The sequence below is a fragment of the Nilaparvata lugens genome, chromosome 12 (genome assembly GCF_014356525.2).
Source record: "Nilaparvata lugens isolate BPH chromosome 12, ASM1435652v1, whole genome shotgun sequence".
Lineage (NCBI taxonomy): Eukaryota > Metazoa > Arthropoda > Insecta > Hemiptera > Delphacidae > Nilaparvata > Nilaparvata lugens.
Genome location: NC_052515.1, coordinates 17314485 through 17335098, shown reverse-complemented (window position 1 = coordinate 17335098; position 20614 = coordinate 17314485). Strand labels below are relative to the sequence as shown.

General features: G+C 36.2%; 1 protein-coding gene across 1 annotated transcript in view; it reads right to left on the bottom strand.

Annotated features, from left to right (window-relative positions):
* LOC111058862 (high mobility group-T protein) overlaps positions 1-20614 on the bottom strand; it is a 62163-nt gene that overhangs the window by 21898 nt on the left and 19651 nt on the right. Inside the window, exon 2 of the mRNA XM_039439003.1 lies at positions 10418-10585. Coding sequence (XP_039294937.1) covers positions 10418-10585 — 168 coding nt within the window. The remainder of the gene's footprint in view (positions 1-10417; positions 10586-20614) is intronic.

The following is a 20614-nucleotide window of genomic DNA, read 5'->3' as shown; positions in this document are numbered from 1 at the left end:
GTTCCGCTCCAGTGGAGTAGGAAAAGGAAGGACAGAAAGGATAGGGACGGCAGACAACGGTCGCTGTGCCCTGGGGAGAAGGAAGAATAGGGACGGCAGACAACGGTCCGCTGTGCCCTGGGGAGAAGGAAGAATAGGGACGGCAGACAACGGTCCGCTGTGCCCTGGGGAGAAGGAAGAATAGGGACGGCAGACAACGGTCCGCTGTGCCCTGGGGAGAAGGAAGAATAGGGACGGCAGACAACGGTCCGCTGTGCCCCGGGGAGAAGGAAGAGTAGGGACGGCAGACAACGGTCCGCTGTGCCCTGAGGGGATGGAAAGAATAGGGACGGCAGACAACGGTCCGCTGTGCCCTGGGGAGAAGGAAGAATAGGGACGGCAGACAACGGTCCGCTGTGCCCTGGGGAAATGGGAGGACAGGGACGGCAGACAACGGTCCGCTGTGCCCTAGGGAGATGGGAGGACAGGGACGGCAGACAACGGTCCGCTGTGCCCTGGGGAATGGGAGGTCAGGGACGGCAGACAACGGTCCGCTGTGCCCTGGGGAAATGGGAGGACAGGGACGGCAGACAACGGTCCGCTGTGCCCTGAGGAAATGGGAGGATAGGGACGGCAGACAACGGTCCGCTGTGCCCTAGGGTGATGGGAGGTCAGGGACGGCAGACAACGGTCCGCTGTGCCCTAGGGAGATGGGAGGTCAGGGACGGCAGACAACGGTCCGCTGTGCCCTGGGGAAATGGGAGGACAGGGACGGCAGACAACGGTCCGCTGTGCCCTAGGGTGATGGGAGGTCAGGACGGCAGACAACGGTCCGCTGTGCCCTGGGGAAATGGGAGGACAGGGACGGCAGACAACGGTCCGCTGTGCCTAGGGAGATGGGAGGACAGGGACGGCAGACAACGGTCCGCTGTGCCCTAGGTGGATGGGAGGACAGGGACGGCAGACAACGGTCCGCTGTGCCCTAGGTGGATGGGAGGACAGGGACGGCAGACAACGGTCGCTGTGCCCTAGGTAGATGGGAGGACAGGGACGGCAGACAACGGTCCGCTGTGCCCTGGGGAGATGGGAGGTTAGGGACGTACGGCAGCCAACGGGCCGCTGTACCAGGGCAGGAGGTCGGGGACGTACGGCAGCCAACGGGCCGCTGTACCAGGAGCAGGAAGGTTGTGAGCGGAAAACTGTGGTCTGGGGCTCGTCCGGCCTTTAAATACTCCCCCAAAGTGGAGGGGATGGAGTTGAGCCGCCGCCAGAGGCGGTGGAAATTATCTTGAATTGATGGATTGAAGATTATTTTGACGAATGAAATAAACTTGTATAATATATGGATTGAAAATCAATAAGAACGATCAACGATGTTGAAATTACTAAAATCATAGATAAATATGTAGTTGTTTTCAAGAACTCTAGTATTGATTTTGCTAATACTAACTAAGAACAGACAAGCAGTGAGGATAGAATGTAATCATTCAATACACACTGCAGACAAGCTCAGAATAGGCTTCTGCTATTGCAACAAGTATTGGAGGAAACATGAAGCTATTGTATAATGGAGAAGCTTTTGCTTTGATAACAACTATTGGAGAAAACATGAAGCTGTAGTTGTTTTGTACGGATGTAGACAGCACAGAAAAAACAAATATTAATTATGTGGTCAAATAGAAAAACAAGCGCTGCGATGAAAACTGGTTACAAATTGTACAGAAGAGAAGGACGATAGAAAAACGATGAAAAGAGAAACATTAATTGAGAGATATAGACAGATAGATAGAGAGAGATAGAGGAAGATGGTATCTATGAGGAGGATATTTTTCCAGGTGATCAATCAACAACTTTTTCAATTCAACAAACAGATAATTAATTGTGTGCTGGTTAGTAGTTATGGTAAGGTACATTGAACTGACCATATAACTGTTTCCGATATCTTTCGATCAAAATTTCACTGACCTTAAATAGGTGACTAGAATAGATTCGTATTGCAGTCTTCAAATAGATTTAGATTATAGGTGTGATATTGGTTGAATATGGAATATTCCTCCACCTATTTTGGGGAATATGATTGAGATCTATAAGACTGTGTGTTAAGATAGGGAAGGTGATAACTGGAATATTTCAATACCATAGTACATTATAATTCTAACGGCAGCTAGAGCAGAAATTCTATCAAATTCATAAAATTACATTATATGATTCATACATAGGTTTTTGTTGCCTTGATTCTGTGAGATGACATAATTTTACGGTAATAACGTTTCATTGAATATTCGTCAAAGATTATAATTATAAGAACTTAGCCTGTTTAATATATTAATTTCAATATAGCCTACTGTTATGTTCATTTTTGCAATTACTATGCAAAAGCCTTCCAGTTATATAAATACCACTGACATACTACTGGGTTTCAGATACCGGAAATAAGATAATCTTTTAATTAATTTCAATTTATTCCATTGAAAATATATCTATTCTCATGCCTGGAATCCATTCAACTTAACGCGAGGCAACTATTTTTTATTAGCACTATTCATTTTAATTTTCCCCTCTAGTACTATATTTATTAGCATTTTTCATTTTGATTTTTTCTCTAGTGAAACTTATGCAAAATTATTGGAAAGCCAAGTGAAAGATACCACTATAATATCAGATAACGAGTGAAACTTTTGACTGGATTTGGTACTTCATATCAGCAAGACTACAATGTAGTCTTATGAATTGATTCTACTGTTCACTTTGATCAAAATATAGAGCTTCAGCTACAGTTACTAGCAATGAGTAGCCAAAGCCACTAGCTAGGCATTGAACAGCTAGGCTAAAGAGCTGACATAATTTGAGCTTGATTCCTGGCTAGGTCTTAACATTCCAGTTTCCAATATTCAATCAACACAAACTGAGAACGCAAACAACTCATTCACAAAACAGAGAAATTCTAATCCGAAAATCGAGGGACTGCTCCACCGTCTTGGAAGCCAAATCGACTGAACTCAAATTCTTATTTTCTTTCTGGATCATAACTTCCAAACGTTTCTCGTCTCTTTCTCACTCACTTCTTTCCATAAATCTCTTTCCTTCCCTCTTCCGCCATGCAGTTCCTTCTGCTCCACCCTTCAGCCTTCTTAAAGGCTTCTGGCTACATTCAACTCTCTTGAAGCTTAACGAGCCTTGTACCTTTCCACTTTTTATTCTTCTTCTTCTTCACCTCCTCCTACTCCTCTACCTACTCCAACGTAGTCACCACTCTCTACAATTCATGCTCCTTCATATCTTCCTTCTCTTCTTAATCCCATCCATCATATTTCTATTAGCTACGCGTGAATTCACTTCATAACTTTTCTTATTCCCCTCCTTTTCCTCCTCCCTTCATTCATTCCATTTTGCCATCTCCTTCTTTCTCTCTTATGCAGCTGTCCTGTCTCGACTTATTATTTATTACCATGAACCGAATTACTTCATTCCTCTCTTCCTCTCACACATTCTGTCTCTCTCTCTCTCACGATAATAAGCGGTTGGTACAAATATCAAATTCAAATCCTTCCTCCTTTTCATAGTTCATTATTGGATTATTCTTAACAATACATTTTCCTTCTCTATTTTAACCCTTAACTGGTATGGCTGGGTCATTTTTGGCCAATTTCTTATCTAGTGCAGGAATTTTCCTGTCGATCACGCTCCTCCATGTATTCTCCTACTTCCTTCTCCTCTACAAAGAGCCAGTGCCCTGCCCAGTGTGCTCTAACAGCTCGTGCGTGCCATTTGCTGTTTATGAGCTTTTTGGGTCAGTTTTGACCCAGCCATACCGTGAGTTGTGAATTCGGTATTCAATTTCTGGGTTACTTTTGACCCATCCATAGACTAAATAAGTGAGTACTATTCCATATTATTAGCATTTCTTTCATGAACGTGAATGATTCTAGGGCTCTATTACAATTATACAGAAAGATTAGTTGAGGAACAGAAATAATCGTTGGCTGGGTCATGTTTGACCCAGCCATACCGGTACCAGTTAAGAGGATTCCATCTGTGAATCTATTAATTCCGTTTATCTATAAAAATGTGTAAAAAATGTTTATAAAAATTGAAAATTTATATAACAGAAAAATAAAACATCAGGGATATGATATTCAATAGGAAAACTGGGATTTACACAAGTTGAGAGAACTTTCCCATACAAACAGCAAGATTTTTGGAAATTTTCAGTACCTACATAACTTTAACCCATGTCAGTTTTTTGTGAACTGATAAAAACTATGTTATTTTAGGTTTTTTTGGAGATGGACTCATATTCTACCACAGAAGAACATGTGAAAGGCTTTTGTTCAACATGATGAATTTTTTTATTTTTTTTTTCAAAATAGAATTGAACATTGCTGACAAGTTTCACATTTTTTTAACATAAATATTTTTCAAACAGCAATTTTATATTGTAAATGGTGTTGGAACAACAAGTAGACTATATTGTTATTTGAGTTAGAATATGAAGATTTAATTATTATACATCTAGGTGTATTTTCTAATGTTTTGAAATTTTGGGTCACTTTTGACCCATCCATACCTTGAGTGTGACCCCTAATACACCATACCAGTTGAGGGTTAAACATTTCTTTGAAAATCAACAATCATTTCTTCTCTTTGCCTCCAAGTCATCACACACTCTGAACTTCTCCACACTATTTTCCATTCTCAGTCAATTTCCCTCATCACATCTGCTTCTTGAATCTAAATTCAAGCTTCCATAAATTTTCCCATTCTCTTCTACTTTTCTACAACCCTCAATGCGTTTTCATCTTTCCCTCTGCTACACTTTTTTCACATCTTCAAAATCAGAAATTTTCATAGTTGATTCCATCTTCGGATCTTATATTACCACTATTTTCGTCTTCTTCTTTTTCTTCTTCCACTTCTTCATTTACCAATATTCCACCATAATCACGAAATATTCTTTCTACTCTTTCAACCACTGCTTTACCTTGATCTCAATCATCTTTATATCATTATTTGCCTTCTTATGATTCCAATATTTCCTTCATAACTCAAGACCCCACTTCTTCAGCAATATTTTATTCTTTACTCTTTTTTTAAATCTTCCTATCCTATATCTTTCTTTTTCTTCCACTGATCTTTCCCCTCTTCCCATCTCATATCAAAACAGTCGATTTGGCTCCAAACCAAATCTCCGGTTTTATTACATTCCTCCTCTTCCTCCTTCCTACCAAACACGATTCTCCCGTTTTTTATCATCGCGAAAATGCTTTCAGCTTTTTCTCTTGATTGAAAAAATGTCCCCGCGAATGATTGATACACTCGTGCCTTTGCTTCGCTCAATTTCATTACTTACACAACACTTTCAAATATCTTATCAGCTCTATCTCATTACTTATATTACAAAATATAGGTAAAAGTTTATCATCGCCAAAAAATCAGCCCTACATTAGACCACTAGTGTGAGCACTCCCATCAGAAACACCTTGTCTCTTTCTTTCTTGATGATTCATTAAATTGTGCAAAGACTGATCATTAAAATGACTGGTAGAGGAAAAAGGCAAACCTCCAGCTACTTCCCTCCAAAATTCTATTTTTACGGTTTCCGTTTCTGACCAACAGAATAGAAATTCAATAAAAGCTGTGTTTTAGCAGTAAAAATTAACCCTTCCCCAATTTAACATATTAAAACATTATAAGTTATATTTTACAACAATAACATTCTATTCTAGTGGGATTCTCTTCAAACTGTTAGCATTTCTTATAAATGACATCAATAATATTGTCATTCAACCAATGCGGTCCAAAGTGAATCACACTATAGCTTAAAAAAAAACTTCCAATCTTACTCTAATAATTTAACACAAAATGTATTCACTCTAGCATTTTCGATCAGTAAATGAGTTTTTTTATTTTGAAGCACAAGTTATAATATCGTGGGGAGTGACCTTCTTGCTGTCTTGCAACAGAGAAAGTCGGTTCAGACTGGACCAGAGTCTTTCAATCTCCAATAAAAGGTCACAGAGGTCACAAACTCATAGCTCTTTCCTCTTCTTTTTCTTCTTCTCCTCCTCTTTCTGATCTCTAACATCTTCTTGTCCATTGCTAATCCTTATTTTTATCCTTATTTATCCTATGCTTATCTTGAATCTCTCCCCCAAGTTTTTTTTCAATTTTTCCTTTGTTATTCACTAATTCTGTTCCCATTCATTTCAATTCTCTCTACTTATCCTATTCTACTTTCATATAATTATCTTCAACTGAACTTTCCTTACTATCGTATCCTCCTTGCCATTTCCACATCTTACTCATCTCCAAATCCTTCTTGTCTCCTTATCCCTCGTCATCAACTCTATACTTCTTTCCTTTTTGATATCTTCTTACTTCTCTTCACCGTCACTCACTTATCCAATTCCTCCCACCGCCTTTCCATTTCCCCTTCTTCGTATACATCTATTTTCATTTCTAATCATATCTTCACCTCTTCCTGTTTTCATCAACACTCTTCTGTCTCTTCTCCAAATTCCAGCTCATCAACTTCTCTTTCTTTTGCTCCTTCGCCGTCAATCATGTCATTTTCTCTCTTTTTACTCGTTCTATTCTCTCCTTCATCAGCACCTCTATTTCTCATCCACATTACACCCAATTTCATTCTATTCCTTGTTTTTATTCACTTTATTCTTCATAACATCCCCTTCTTCGTTTACTCACTACCTCTCTCTTTTCCAAAGCTTTGCTGAAGTAGCAGCCAGTTCAGTACACAAGAAGGAGAAGATGATGTCGATGAAGAAGTGGAAGAAGAAAAAAAAGAATTAGAAGTAAAAGACTAAGGAGAGGAGAAGAAGAGGAGAAGGAGAAGTAAAGGAAATATATATTACTAACACTCTCTGCTGATCGAGATAGCTCCATGGACCGGTTATATGCTACATTCATCTCAAACATACACACTAAACCTTCAAAGCACATAACATAAACCTCAAATAAATTACTCGCCTGCTGACCGTTTACATTGCCGAGGCATTCCTGCAAGATTTAAAATTGTTATGAAGCTCATAAAATGCACTACTAGTCTACCATAAAATGTATTTCAATAAACTTTGGAAGCTGATAAGATTTAGATGGGATAAATCCCAATAAAATCTTTATTATGGGGCTATGAAGATACAGTAATCTCTAAACTAGAATTTCCTATCTAGATTGACTATCTTCATAAAATACACAATAATTTCAATTTCAATTAATAAATAATCATCTCATCCACTGATAGGTAAGTGATCTTCGTAAAAGTGAAGGTGATAACGTAGTAAATAATCAATTAATGATAAATATTCCAACTATATAAATACCGTTATATAGTTATACAGTAATATAGTTATACAACTATATAAATATAGTCAGACGACCGTCACAACTACTTATTTACTGAAAAATCGGTTAACTAGTTCCGGTTGTTACACCATTGTTAATCTGCAGTATGCTCGATCACGAGAAATTTACTGGAGATTGATAATGCAACAACTGAAACTAGTTTCTCGATTTTTCAATGATTAAGTAGTGTCTGTGAAGCTTCAAATCGCTTTATTCATTGTAATTAATCAAACTGTACCTGTTTTTGAAGAAACGTTTTTGAACATAATTTTTAATCAACTACCAATTAGTGAATAATGCGAGCAACAGTGACATCTATATAGAACAGTCTATCCCTTACATATACATCTATATATTTTGGAGCAGGTGCAAAGTAATACAGAGTCCAGACAAAAGCCCTAATTGCTGGGAGTATATATAGATATAAGCAGCCAAGGGCTGATGCAATGAACCAAGTCCGAAAGGGCACGACATAGGTATGTTGCCTACGTAGTGAGGCTCTCAACCCCAGAATTTATTATAGGGGAGAAAGGAAAATGTACAAGAGAGAAAGGAAAGCATGGGGTGTGGCGGAGAGTGAGAGAGTGTGAGTAAAGAAGAGAAAAAGAATGAGAGAGAGAGAGCAACAGAGGCACTCCAAGGGAAGTCGTTTTTCAAAAACATAGGCAGGTGTTTCCGACAATAATATTGTTTACTGCTAAAAGCAAAACTTGGATCCTTCGGAACTTGTGATGCATTTCAAGATAGTCTAATACTTTAATACTCTGGTAGCTTACTATTATAATCTTGAACATGAATAGCATGAAATATGGAAATCAACAGTTATTACTCTAGAAGAATTTCCAAGGTTTTAGTACTGGAATCTTTTGAGAAAATACTCGTCAACACACTGGTCAATTGCACAACCTATGTTGCACCAACAGAAATGCGCAAACAACTAAGATTTTAGATACATAATTATTAGAAACGTGATCAGAGAATCAAATTATTGTTGAATTAGATTGTATTTTTGGAAAATTTCAAGTTGTGAGATCTTAATAAGATACATTATAAAAATTGATCAATTAGCTATTCTTTAGTATGTTTTCATGATCCAAGATGAACTTTTCTGAAAAAGCAGCTGATAATACCTACTTGCATGAAAGGCCCTGTTGCATGAAAGCATATTGAGTTTTTATCATGATTAAATTCCACGAGAATCAATCAGAGAATCCTTCGCCATTTGATCGGTTCTCGTGGAATTTAATCAAGATCAATAGCTAATTGATCAATTTTCATAATGTGTAACTTAATGAAAGCTCTCAACTTGAAATTTTTCTAAAATACAATCTAATTCAACACTAATTTTATCCACTTTTCTAATAACAATTATTAAAAATCCTATAATATTATTTCAATAAAGTGACTTATGAACGATGTCACCTTTAAATTTTCCATCTACTCCAATAATAAAATTATTTCTATTAATCACGAATACTGTGCGTCAATCCAACATTCTAGTACTTTCGCCCACATTCTATTCTCACACAACTAGTCAAAATCTTGCATCATTCTTTGTTCACCCCCACCCACAACTCAATGCATCTACTGTTGCAGTTCAACTATTACCGGCTCAGTAAATCTATTACTGTCACCGAGCTTCGTGACTTTCACCGATATCTTTCATTCATTATTGATGCGGGCACCTTTTGATAGATGGGCAATAGACCGACCATATTTCAAGAGCCCCACTCTATTGATTCAGCTATTATTCACTTTGAGTTGATTTCCGCAGGCTGTCATGATTCCAGCCGTTCAATTAATGACAGGAATTGCCTTTTTTTAGTAATAATTGTAATTTCGGTTATTCGACGAATGATTGTTGTCATTACTTGACAACTAAGCAAATAGAATCTGTGCTAAAATGTACAAAATGTTTTATCAAGAGGATTTGTGGGGGTATAACAGTCTCGAAGTAATCTGTCTATATAAAGGTGCGTACAGATTTACGCGCCGCGAACATGAGCAATTCATTTTAATCAGCTGATGCAAAGCTTTTTATATCTGTATCTTACCGTTTCTGTAAAAATACAGATATAGTCAGCTGATTAAAAGTGAATTGCTCATGTTCACGGCGCGTATATCTGTTCGCACCTTAACGATAACATAAATGCCAAGATAATTCAAAAATAATTCCAAAAACATAAAATTAAATTAAATTTCTCTCAAATATCTTATCAAATAGAACTATTTTTCAAATAAGCATTTTCTCCAGAGATTTGATTTCTCAAATATCTGATTATGATTATTCTTGGGAATGAGATTTATGAAATTCTACTATTATCAGATTACCCTGTGATGATACAATCAGCACTCCTGATACAATCAGCCCTCCTATCAACTGATTTATTATCAATCATTATTATACAATACATCTTGGATAATATGCTACAACCCATTGTATTAAACCCAATGAGGTAAAAAAATCAATATTTCAGAATACAAAAATTGTAGACCATCAGTTACTATTTTTGAAATTAGCATTTGCTCAACATATTTGATTTCTCAAATTCTACCATTATCATAATATCCAGTAGTGGTACAAATCATCAGCCATCATCAACTGATTCATTATCAATAATATATTATTCAAAGCAAAGACATAAAACCCTTGGATCATGAGAAAAGGAAAGCAATATTCACCAACCACCATTACATTAATCTTAAAGAATTTAAAAAGTAATTACTTAGAAACTCCAGTTATGTTACTAGGTGTAATCATCAATGATTGAAATATTACAGCTTAAATCAGTTTCTGGAATTTTCTGAGGTTTTTAAGGAGTAAAATAGAGGGCTAATTTCACAGAATTTTTTTCAAATTCTAGCTTCTAGAATCATTGTAAATGGTTAATTCAATCAATGAATTTTAAATTAGCTACCTTTTGTTGAAGAGATTGATTCTAGACGAAATTTTCAAGTGTTTTTCAAATTGTTGAAAAGAGCTTCCAATCCAAGTTCTAGTAATTACAGTACTATCAAAATACTAGTGATTCAATGATATGAAATTAGAATAACAGATTGACTAGAAGTGACTCACCTTCCAACGTTCGGCGCATTTCTTTGAGAACTCGGCGAAGACTACATTCTCTTCGGGGTGCTTCTTCTTGTGCTCCTCGCGACAGATCTGCACGAAAAAGGCATAGGCGGTCATGCGACCACGGGGTTTCGCGTCAGCCTTGGCGACACGCGGCATTCTACTTCTGTTCTGTAAACACAACAACAAAACAACTATTAGACAACATACAATTAAAATACAAATTTAGGTGAACAACAGGAAGGAATCAGGGAACAAATAAAAATTCAAATGTAGGTCAACAATAGGAGGGAATCGGTGAAAATGGGAGGGATTTATTCATATATTTACTGAGATAAGTGGAAAGTTGAGCCGTTTAGTTTAAGTCTTCAAGATTTCATTGCAAGTTGATACACAAAACATGGTATGGTTTCAATTAGTCTGGATCTCAGTTTAACAAGTGCCTATTTTGTCCAATTCTTGAGGTGTTGCAACAAGTGGGAAGTTTAGTTCGTCAAGTCACACGGATCAAGAGATTTCGTTGTAGGCTGATACACGGTTAGCTACACCGTTGCACACTAGTCCTAGATTAGTGAGAATGGGTTAGGGAGAAGTTGGGGATTAAGATTATAGGTTGAGTTTTTGCTTTCTATTGGCATCATTCGGAATTTTTTGATGATAAAATATTATATCCACTAGGCATTCTGAAAGCAACATGAACTTGACGTACTGGAGTTGACTATCCGGTCTGATCCGCGTTTCCTGATCCACTGAGATCCTGATACAGAGGATGTCACCCATAAAAATATTGAATAATTGCTGAAACAATCTAACAAATATTCATGGAGTGATTCGACATCTAGTGCAAAAAGAGTGGCCCAAATATTCATGTGATGGTGAAGAGTTTATTATAGTATTTCCTAGTCTCATTACGATAATCTTCATAGTAACTACTATGCAAATATATTGCAGTTTTATGTGCAAGAAATAATCAACCAACTCGACTATAGTGTCTCGACCGTTGTAGCGGATGGAGCAGTTCAAAAACTGTTTCGTCTCAACAGATCACTCCTTCAGAAAATCTTGTGAAGCTGTGTAGTGTCTTCCAGAGTAGGGTTAAGTGCTGAGGGGGTATTTAGAAAGAGAGGAGGCCGGGTGAGGAGAGGAGGATGAATGTCTAGCGATTGTTGTCTGGTTTAGGGTGCAATGAGAGGAATGAGGAGGAGGAGGAGGAGGAGGGGTAAAAGGAAAGAGGAGGAGGGTTTGTTGGGTTTGAGGAGTTAAGTTCAGGTCGAGACGTCGAGAAGTTCTCTGCTGTGCTCTGACCCAGATAAACTCAACAACAAGATTCCCACTTCTTGCTGTCTTCTTGTTGATAACTTCAACAAACATTGCCTCTTTCTGTCTCTCTCTCTCTCTCTCACACACAGTAAAAATCTCTCTCACTCTAGCGTCCACGAGATGAAGTAGTGACGCCTGGTTTCTCCATCCTTCCAAAAAGTTATCATCTTTGGTGAAAAGTTTGGTTCACTCATTTTTGTGACACTAATTGTTTGTTTACAGTGTTTATTTACATGTTTCATTGTTTGCTATGACTTTGCGAAAAACTTCTTCAGAAACTGACAATAGTTCACAATAATTACAGTAATAGTTTTTATATTTTTTTGTATTCAAATCAAAGTACTTCACAAAATTGGGCGATAAATCATGATTGGAAAATGGTTAGTTACAGAAAATCATAGTACCCGAATTATGATTTAAATCGAACAAGATCATTTTCGGCGTTAATGTCATAATCAAGTGTCCTTTCATTAGAAAATGATTAGGCTACAAAAGAAAATCATAAACCTATATGAATAATTACAACATAGATAACTAAAAGTTTAACGTAGACTGATACCAAGTGCGGCAGTGTTGAGTGGTCAAGTACTTCAGTATTTCAGAAGGCATACCCGAAAATATTAGGAATTGGTGGGTAAATTCAAATTAAGTAGAGAAGTCATATATTTTGTTGATTCAAGTGTAGAGATTTACATCATATTTTGTAGAAAATTTACATCAAATCGATTGAAGATTTGTGGAATTGTTGAGGAAGTTTATATATCAATAAAAACAATATAAAAAAACTTGTAGTACTATTTTATTAAAACATTTTAATTACTAGTTTCGACCAATGAAAATTTTTAAAATGTTTTAATAAAAGGGTACTACAAGTTTTTATATTGTTTTTATTAATTTGAATAAAGCAGCCTATATTGATTTAAGCCCAAGTGATTTTAAGTGTATATCAATTTATTTCTCGAGCATGTTATTGAATTTCAAATTCAAATGAACTCAACCTCTATAGATTACAAGTAGTTCATTCACAATTTAAAATAGATAATACAATAACAGATAATTATTATTTATAGGTAAAAGTGGTAGATGTAGAAAACTAGAAATCTCACTCAGCTCGCTCTCACAGAGTCTTCTTCGTTTTCTACTGGCGTGCTGTAAACAAGGTCTTTCATATGGCCCCAGAAAAAAAAATCTAAAGGGTTGAGGTCAGGTGAACGTGCGGGCCACGGTACTGGTCCACCCCGCCCAATCCACCGCTGACGATAGGTCATGTTCAGAAAGTCTGTAACAACATTTCCGAAATGAGCAGGGGCACCATCATGTTGAAACCAAATATTATATCTGTTTGCAAGAGGCACATCTTCCAAAAGTTCTGGTAGTATGTCTCTTAAAAAAGTAATGTACGTGGGAGAATTCAGACGATTAGGAAGAATGTATGGTCCAATCACGCGATTACCTAAGATACCCGTCCAAACATTCAGCGAAAATCTATACTGATAACCACGCACTTTGACCTCATGATGATTGTCTAAGGCCCAGACGTAACTGTTGCGAGAGTTGAAGATTCCTTCTCTTGTAAAGCTGGACTCATCGGTAAATAGCACATTTTCTAGAAAATTTGGTTGGATAATGTCTTGCTGAAGAAACCAACGGGCACAGTTTACTCTTGGCTCATAGTCGCGTTCAACCAATGAGTGAACTTTTTGAAAGCGGAAGGGGTGAAGTCTTTCCTTGTTTAGTACACGCCACACAGAAGAAGCACTTGAATTGATTTGCTTTGCAACTGCTCTCGTACTCGTTCTAGGATTGAAATCGAATTTCTGCAATACTTCCTCTTCAAAAGCAACATTTCGAACTGCTCGAGGCCTACCAGCAATTACCCTGTTCCGTTCAAATGAACCAACTTCTCTCAGCCGATTGTGAGTTCTTGTGAACACCTTGTCGGAAGGGAGACGGCGGTTTGGAAATGCAGCTGCATACATTCTTCTTGCTTCGGTCGCATTGCCAAGAGCTGCTCCATACATGAAGTGAATATCGGTGTACTCCAGCGAACTAAATTCCATTACAATAATTAAATATTTGTGTAGAAGCAACGTAAGAAAATATTGAAACTGGAAATTTAAGATAGAAATAAGACCTAGGAAACGTGAGACTGTGAAGCACTACATCTGGTTCTTTACTTTTAATGAAACAACAATACTTTTACAAGACAAACATTATCATCTGAAAACCATTGTAAAATCATCTGTTTGCCATATGGAGCCATACCGAGTTTCAAAGCTTCATCTTAAATACATCTGGAATTAAAAAATTAATATTGATCTTTAAATGGTGAAAAGTGGTCATGCATGCAGTACGAAAAAAATTAATTTCTCTGTTATTCTTCGACCAATCTTAATAAATTAGGTATCATTGGAATCGCCAACTTTTTTGTCTCTTGTAAATTTTCTGTAAAATGGACGGTTTTCGAGATATTCGCCATCAAAAATTAAAATGGCCGCCATTTTGAAAAATTTCAACGAAAAATTTTTTTTTATTTTTATAGTTGAGTAGCATAAATATTCATGCCAAATTTCAGATCAATACAACATTTCGTTCTTGAGATAAAAATTTTTAAGTGAAAAAAACAAAATGGCAGCTATAAGGATAACCGCTGAGTTTTGGACACTTCAAATATGACATTTGTAGTCTCCTAGCATCCAGGTACAATACCCTAAAATTCTCGACACTACTTCTGAAACACCCTGTAAATTTTTTGTATTCAAATCAAAGTACTTCACAAAATTGGGCGATAAATCATGATTGGAAAATGGTTAGTTACAGAAAATCATAGTACCCGAATTATGATTTAAATCGAACAAGATCATTTTCGGCGTTAATGTCATAATCAAGTGTCCTTTCATTAGAAAATGATTAGGCTACAAAAGAAAATCATAAACCTATATGAATAATTACAACATAGATAACTAAAAGTTTAACGTAGACTGATACCAAGTGCGGCAGTGTTGAGTGGTCAAGTACTTCAGTATTTCAGAATGGCATACCCGAAAATATTAGGAATTGGTGGGTAAATTCAAATTAAGTAGAGAAGTCATATATTTTGTTGATTCAAGTGTAGAGATTTACATCATATTTTGTAGAAAATTTACATCAAATCGATTGAAGATTTGTGGAATTGTTGAGGAAGTGTATATATCAATAAAAACAATATAAAAAAACTTGTAGTACTATTTTATTAAAACATTTTAATTACTAGTTTCGACCAATGAAAATTTTTAAAATGTTTTAATAAAAGGGTACTACACGTTTTTATATTGTTTTTATTAATTTGAATAAAGCAGCCTATATTGATTTAAGCCCAAGTGATTTTAAGTGTATATCAATTTATTTCTCGAGCATGTTATTGAATTCAAATGAACTCAACCTCTATAGATTACAAGTAGTTCATTCACAATTTAAAATAGATAATACAATAACAGATAATTATTATTTATAGGTAAAAGTGGTAGATGTAGAAAACTAGAAATCTCACTCAGCTCGCTCTCACAGAGTCTACATGTTTGTCACGTGTTCAATGCAAAAAGAGAAGAATTAGAGGTGAAAAAAATAAGAAATTAATTTACTAAAATAAAAATGCGTACAAGCACACTCATCAGAACGTGAGTTAAAAGTATATCAATCATTTATCACGCAGGGCGTTCATTGAACTGTCGTTTTTATATTTTAATTCATGGAAGATTCTCCGCATAAAAAATGCTGAATTATCAGTAATCATTGAAAACATGACTGATCTTCCTACTCTTGTAATCAGTCTCATTCACAGTACGTAGTTTACAATTCAGTTTTTTAGAGTATTATCAATAGTCGAATACTCTTAAAAAATATTCTTCAGTACCATTTCCTTTCTCACTCACTCTTTTTCTATTTTTAACATCTCTAATCACTCTCTCTCTCTTACAATTCTTACTCTGTCCTACAACTCCATTCACAAAGACAGTTCTTATCAGTAATCATACAGTGATAAGAGCATAACAATAACGAGGTCATTTTGAACTATTTTTTCAAGTAACAATTTGTAAATAGAGCATTTAAAATTGGTCGAGTTCAGTATTCAACTCCCAAAATTGTGTGAATATTAAAATGTGTTTCTAATTCAATCAGATGGCAGAATCCTTAGAGTAATTTGGAAAAGAAATTCTGAATCTTACAAAAATGTGTTTAAAGCAGATGGCAGAATCTTTAGAATTGGCAAAAAATTCGGGAACTTACAAAAATGTGTCTGAAGCGTCATGGGAAATTAAAATTAAGCTGCGCCAATTGTACCGAAGGTACCTCCGTAGAGAATTATTACTAATGTCTATTTCAAGATCATAAGATCAATAACAATAAATTTCAGTATTAGTCCCGAAAAATGTTAAGCTGCGTTTACACCAAAGTTATCAACAAAATGCTAATAACTTAATCCTTATAGATTCTATTTGATTAAACATAACTTATCATACACGTGATGATCATATGTGTTTGTCAAGTTCCGTTCAATCTAATGGAATCTATAAGGATTAAGTTATTAAAATGTTAATAACTTTGGTCTTAACGCGGCTTAAGAATTGAAGTTACTAGAAAAATATGTAACTTGAAGAACTCCATAAGAAAGAAACTGGAATCGTTTTGATTTGCTTCTATTAATGGTAAGGGTAACAGATAATGCTTTAGCTAAGAACGTTCGCGGTTCAAGCTAAATCATGTTTCCAGAAGAACAACCGGAAAAATATTTTCTGAATGAGAAAAACCTCACATTATCAATCCATCAGACTAATTTAACAATAATTGTAACCAAGTTATTATGGTATACCAATCAAAGTATCTATCAAGAACATTCATAGTAAAATCCTTCATCCTACAAAATGCTAGCGAAATTCAACGAATCAACTCCTTATTCCACGAAAAATGGCAAATGTTAAAAACAAACAAAGCAAACAAATTGAAAACCTCGACCCTATGCAGAAATATGCAGCAGATAGTCAAAAATAGAAATAGCTGGGGTCGGAACAGTAAAGTGAAAGAGAAAGAGATTGAGAGAGAACGATGATAAGAAGGGGTGAAGAGAGAACTGCTTAGTCGATACACGAGCCATGAGTTAGGGAATGAAAAGGATAAGATAGAATAAGGGGGTGAGGTAAACAAATGAGAGAGAATGAAGAGAAAGGGTGAAGAGAGCAAGTGAGAGAGAATGACACCGAATACAAGGGGGAACCAAAAATCAATGAGCGCACGACCGACTTCCATTTCGACCCCCCCCAGCGCTCCTCACATACCCGAAACCCCTATGCCAATCAACCCCAGCTACAAACCCCTTCCTTTACCCCCCCACACACACACACACGCGCGCGCGTTCACGGATGCAAATCGAAACCTGCCTGCCTTTAATTCACAGAACACCCTTTATAAAGCCGCCATGCCTTCAATTGCTGGATGCCGGGTTCGTATACCATGTTCTACAGTGAGATTCATTTTGAATCGTCAGCATCCCTTATCAATAATGTAGCTGTTCTCCATTTAACCAATGCTGACAATATGAAGGAAATCTCATTACAGTGACAAACCTGTGCTAATCAAAGCCTGTCAAGAGTGTATGACGTCATGAAACGATTCAGGAAAGTTGGAGACTGAATGGCCATTGTATGAATTAAGTGGTTGGATAGGTACAGTAAAGAACTGCTAGTTTCATGGACCTTATTATGCAGCATCTACGTTTAACGCTGATCTACGATTACATATAGGCATGGTCGCATTAAATATAATAATTATTGTGTTTGATTCTGGGTTTAAACCAACAGCTGATTCATTTCTGCCAAACCGGAGATGGTGCATATGGGGGGTCTAAATCACTCAGATAGTCAATCCTGAAACCAGCGCCCATATAGATGTAAGATGAATAAAGGAAGGGAATTGACTGTGTTATTGCAAGGCTTTACGGGGATGCTCACAGTATTTATACTACGGTACTGCAGTACAATTTTCAATGGAATTACTGCCAGGAGATAGATAAAAAGGTAAAGTATATATGGCAAGATCAAGCTTGTAAGTAATTTTGTATGTTTAACAAAGACAGACAACTTAGAAAACAACTAATCACCAAAGAAATAGACGATAACAAAACGTAGAACCTGTGAACCTAGCGAACCATGCTAAAAATCTTAGAAGTAACCTGACAACCAACCTCATACCAGGCCTCAAGAACCTTAAAAAGTCTGTCTAACTCTCAAGACTAACAACCTAGAAAACTTCAACAACCTGGGAAACATCCAACACAGACTACGCTAAATAATATGAAACCCACCAACTTCAACACCCACAATGCTAGATTCCAATGATCAGAATCCATCAACCACACATAAAAAACTAATTAATACACAAAATCACACCCACTCAATGAAAGTTCTCAAATTTATTCTCAAGCAGGGATCAAAAACAACTCAACTAATTCTTCTCGCAGCGAATATTGACAGCGATGAAAAATGAACCGTACTGAAAAAACGGACACACAAATCTCAACAACCATGAACACGAGTCTGAGCGAGGCGAGAGCGAGAGAGAGTGTGTGTGGAAGTGAGTGAGAGAACGGGGAAAGAGTTAAAAAAGAGAAACCCAACATTCTTTGGCACGGTACGGTTTACACGGAAACCGGTTGGCATCTAATTTATATTTTATGGTGGTAGTTCAGGCGTGTTATAAAGTACGCAACGGAAAGACAGCTTTTCGGGTTTGGTTCGGGGCTCAATAAAGTACTAAAGAAACAAAATAAAATGAAATCTCAACGAAAAGAGGAAGAGGGAGAAATGAAAGAAGATAGCGAAGAGAAAAGAAGAATACGGAAATGAGGAAAGAGAGCAATAGAAGGAGAAATAGAAGGGAGAGATAAAAGGGAGAAAAAAGAGAGAAGAAAACTGATAAAAATTGAAGAATCTGGTGAAGTTAGAAGATTGAATTTGGGAGTGAGAAGAGAGAGGGGAGAGAAAAATAAGAAGTAAGAAAATATATGGAAATCAACATGGAGGAGTTGATGGAGAAGGACCACTTGAAAGGAATGTTGGCGATAAGATGAAGGAAAAGGAAGTCAGAAAGTGAAGGATAATGACTAGGAAGAATAAGAATATAAGATATAAAAAAGTGAGAGGGGATGATAAATCTATAATCCAGGATACAGGAGTAAAAACGAGATAAGAACAAATGATTTACAAAAAAATTGTGGGAGGCCTTCACTTTTATCTATTTTAAGAAGGCAAATACAGATAAATAATCCCTTCAAGGAAAAGTAGGGGTTAAACTATAAAAATTATATGTCACAATTTTTCTGTTAGGTAATGCAAGGAATGTTTGTTTACAGAGAAGATTCCATTAGTTTTGTAGTAAAATTGTTCTAAAAACAGTACCATCAAAACTGTACTATTCAAGTAGGATTCTCGGATGTAATGATTAATTTTTATATTTCGAAATATTGTTAGGGGCAGAAAGAATGTTTATCACGGAAGATCAATACTGAGTTAAGTCTCAATATTGACTGAAATCTCAAGTACTTCACATATAGTGAGGTCCACGTTATAATGGCAGTAGATAAAGATGCGTTGCCGAGTTTCTGTCTTTATAAATTATAATTCTACTATGTTAAAAACTGATTTGGCAACATTTCGAAGCTACAGAAAGATAACGCAATCTGTTTTGTCGAATGATAGACAAGGATATAAACACCAATGTTATCCAAATACTGCAATTATAACGTGGATCGCACTATAAACAAATCTCAAGATCAAAATTCTAAAAACAAAAACAGGAGAAATTTATTGTTTAATTCTAGAAATCAAAAGAGTTTCAACAGTTCTAGATGGAAAAATGTTGAATAAATCTGATGAGATAGAATAAAATCATGAATGGAAAGAAAGCAGGAAGGCATACATTCCTTCCACTTGAACTATGCTTGTCTATTAACTCTACCTCCATCTCTCTCACTATACACCATATCCAAGGCAATCAATAGAGCAAAGCTAGTATTGGTCTAGCTCATATTACTGGAGCCTAGTATGAAAATAGATCCATCCCGTGATAGCAAACAATGGCTGACATTCAATAGTTCTTGGGAAAAGTCGGTTGCAATCCAAGAATGCTGACACTTTAATTTTTACAACACGAATACTGTATGGAAAAGCGAGAAATAATCATATTTTGTGCAATTATTAGTTGATAGATAGACTTTATCATGTGTAATTGTATCTCACAATAGCTATGGAAGCACGTACAATCTAGGAGAGCAACGTTTTGTAGTAATATTCGAAGTATTGCTTTATAAAAATTAATATAATTTGTGTTGAGATAGAGGTGATGGATATCTCTCAAATTTATTTATCTTATATTTTTTATATATTTTGAATATTTATTTCATATATTTGCGGCTCGATAACGTGGGCTTTCAGTTTGCTACAATTGAATAAAATTCAGTTTGCTTTAATAAAAGTTGCTATTTTAATAAAATAAACGAGAAATGTATTTCCAATTCGTTCAGTAAATCAATGGTTGGAAAAAGCATAATATATCGAAAAAGAATCAAGTGAAAATGATTCAACAAGAAAACATAATTATTATAAAATCGATTCTCACATGAATATTATTAAAATCCATCTCCTGAATAAATACATCAAAATAGAGATATTTCTAACATATAGGGCTAACATATAGAGCATCCAAACCAACTCCTGAATTAAAACATTAGAAGTTGAGCGTTCTTATACTATTCAAACTAAATCCTGGACTGAAACATCAAAAGTTCGGCACTAACAAGAACATTTATTATTTAAACCAACTTTGAATTAACTCCTGAATTAAAACATC